At 39.9% G+C, this 3,030-nt stretch overlaps 1 protein-coding gene across 1 annotated transcript; it reads right to left on the bottom strand.

Moving 5' to 3' along the window:
* Nucleotides 1-383: 383 nt before the first annotated feature.
* Nucleotides 384-2,000, bottom strand: LOC142550071 (uncharacterized). Its single transcript, XM_075659311.1, has 3 exons — nt 1,910-2,000; nt 1,167-1,843; nt 384-758 (listed from the first exon to the last, which is right to left on the bottom strand). Exons 1-3 carry the CDS (start codon nt 1,998-2,000, stop codon nt 384-386), a joined length of 1,143 nt encoding a protein of 380 aa, XP_075515426.1.
* Nucleotides 2,001-3,030: the final 1,030 nt, after the last annotated feature.

Here is a 3,030-nt window from a genome sequence, read left to right as displayed (position 1 = left end):
AACAACCACAAATTTGTCGAGGTATGGTTTAAATACCCGGTTCATCAGGTCCATGAATGCTGCAGGAGCATTTGTTAGGCCAAAAGGCATTACTGTGAATTCGTAATGTCCATATCTCGTCCTGAACGTAGTTTTAGGGATATCATCGGCTTTGACCTTCACCTGGTGGTAACCAGATCTCAGATCTAGTTTTCAGAAAACTGATCGAAAAGATCATCTATTCTCGGGAGTGGGTACTTATTCTTTATGGTGATCTTGTTTAACTCCCGGTAGTCAATACATAGTCTCATGATTCTGTCCTTTTTCTTCACGAATAGCACTGGGGCTCCCCACAGGGATGCACTAGGACAGACCTGATTTTTGTCCAGTAACTCCTGAAGTTGTTATTTTAACTCTTTCAATTCTGTTGGAGCCATTCGGTATGGTGCCTTTGATATGGGTGCAACACCAGGGACCAAGTTGATTTCAAATTCTACTTCTCTATCGGGTATCTCACCCGGTAAATCTTCGGAAAAAACATCTGGAAATTCTTGAACAATCGGTATATCTTCCATCTTTGGAATCTCCTCTCTTTTGACTTCATTGATCATTGCCAGATAAATCTCTTCTCCTCCTTTTATGGCCTTCCAGGTTTGTGAGGCAGATAACAGAGATTTTCTTTCTTTGGATTTTCCGTGATATATGATTTTCTCTTTAGTCGGAGTCTGAAGTCTGATATTTTTCCTTTGACAGTCTACTATGGCATGGTTTTTAGCTAACTAGTCCATTCCAAGAATGATGTCAAACTCAACCATATTGAGTTGAATCAATTCTGCTTCAAACAATTGTTTGTTGATACAAATCTTACAGTTTCGATGCACTTTGTGTGTCTCAATTATTTTGTTTGCCGGTGTTGCCACTCTTAATGGTTCACTAATAATATTATGTTCAAGTTTAAGCTTCTTAGCAAATCTTCTAGACATAAACGAGTGCGTAGCACCACAATCAAACAAATTATATGCAGGTATGTCATTGAGTAGTATAGTACCTACTACCACCTCGTTGGTGTTATCAGCTTCCTCTTGGGTGATTGCATACACCCTAGCATTGGTCTTGTTCTCATTTTGCTTTCTGGGTCCCGCCCCTTTTTCTTTGTTTTCCGGACATTATTTAATTCGATGACCCACTTGTCCACACTTGAAACATGCACCTGTCTTCCGATAACATTCCCTGGTATGATACTGCTTACAGGTGTCGCACCACTTCCCTTCCCTGTTGCTAGTATTGCCAGAACTTCTTTGCAAAGGCCCACCTGAATAGTTTGGTTTCTTAAAATTGGGACCATTCTGAGTAGGTTGATTGACCATTGGTCTTTTGTTCTTGTTCTCTTCCTCGCGACGTTTGATATTTGTTTCTGCGCTCATTGCAGCGCCCATCAAATCCGCAAAACTGTTTGGCTTGAATACTGCCAATGCTGACTGAATCCGGCTGTTGAGTCCTTTTTTAAAGCGTTGCATTTTTAACGTTTCATCTGACATGATCGTTGGGACATAGGTTCCCAGATCATTGAATCTCGAAGTGTATTCCATTACCGTCATGTCTGGGGTCTGCTTGAAGTTCTCAAATTCGCTTAACTTCTGCAGACAAAATTCGGCTGGGTAGTATTGTTTCAAAAACTCCCTCTTAAAATTTTGCCACGTGATCTCTTCTACTTCAGCTAGAGATGGTGACACAGTTTCCCACCATTTTCGCGCTCTGTCTTCAAGAAACGGTGTTACAACCTCTACTCTCAATTCTTCAGGCACTTCAAGTAGGTGTAGTTGTGATTCGATATTTTTGAGCCAGTTGTGGCTGACTTCTGGGTCTGGGTTCCCATCGAAAGTTGGAACTCAATTTCTTCGGAGGGATTCATAATGGTATTTAATCCCACGCGGTTGTGGTTCTTGAGGTGGTTGAATAGCATTAGCCAATGGGTTCACGAATCCTTGCAACGTCGCTGCTACGATAGTAGCTATCGCCATCATATCTTCTTGACTGAGATTTACTCTCGGAGGTGGTGGTGGGTTTTCATCTTGGTTGGTGCCACGAGGGTTACGGTTATTTCGGGGTGGTCTGCCTGCCATATCCTACAACATATATTTTATTAATTTATTTCACCATAATGTAAAATCAAAATAATTTCATTAAATTTTGAAATTACAATCAAAAGTTTCAAAACAAATGATTAATTAAATAATTCTTAATACAACCAATGCCTAATCTAGAGTCCTCTCTCTACTCGTCTATAACTTCTCCGTCTCCTACAGCCTCGTTAACTTCTTCTTCCATCGGGTTTTCTTCTAGTTGTCCCATGAGTTCTTCCATGTTGACCATTTCATTTTGTAGGTGCTCAATGTAATTCTGCAGTTGTGTGTTGTGGTGATCAAGGTTGTTTACTTGATCCTGTAGTTCTTGTATTGTTGATTGGCTTACTTTTTCATCGATTTCTTGCTCCCCGATTCGTTCTTCAAGACGGCGCTGCGTTTTGAGGAGACTATTACCCCGGATTTCGAGCGTAAAAATTCTATCTTGCGCTTTCTTCAACTCTTGCTTGGTGATCTCGTGTTGACGCTCCGACTCTAGATGATAAGCAGCGAAACGTCTAACGTCTTCGCGTAGTTTCTTCTCTTCAACTCTAGCGTCACGAAGATCCTCCATCATACATACGTTATTCCTATCCAACTGGTAGTTATCTCTTTCGAGTTTTTCATTTTTTTCTTTTAGTGTTTTAATTTCTGACTCCTTTTCCTGAAGTTGTTTCTGAAGTTCATTTATAATGCTTTGAAAGTCCATGTTGTCTTCCTATAAGATAAAAAAAATTTTATAAATAAGATACTCATCAAATTTTAAATATGCAATAGAAAGATAATAGCAAGTTTCAAAATAATTTGGTACACATAATATTTTTCCAGTCACAAGTTTACTACAGTCCAGACATTTTATTATAATGCTAATCTAATCGAACATCTCTCCGCCGTCGCTGTCACTGGCACTGTCGTCTTCGGCCACTTC

This window comes from Primulina tabacum, chromosome 6 (genome assembly GCF_025594145.1).
Source record: "Primulina tabacum isolate GXHZ01 chromosome 6, ASM2559414v2, whole genome shotgun sequence".
NCBI lineage: Eukaryota > Viridiplantae > Streptophyta > Magnoliopsida > Lamiales > Gesneriaceae > Primulina > Primulina tabacum.
This window is presented reverse-complemented; position numbering and strand designations above follow the sequence as displayed.

What these genes read in the sequence shown, in the direction of transcription:
- LOC142550071 (XM_075659311.1), bottom strand. Translation starts at nt 2,000, where the DNA reads ATGGCGATAGCTACTATCGTAGCAGCGACGTTGCAAGGATTCGTGAAC. An exon ending in ACCTCAAGAACCACAACCGC is followed by an intron (nt 1,844 to 1,909) that starts GTGGGATTAAAT and finishes ATGGGAACCCAG; the next exon opens with ACCCAGAAGTCAGCCACAAC. An exon ending in CATGTTTCAAGTGTGGACAA is followed by an intron (nt 759 to 1,166) that starts GTGGGTCATCGA and finishes GGAATGGACTAG; the next exon opens with TTAGCTAAAAACCATGCCAT.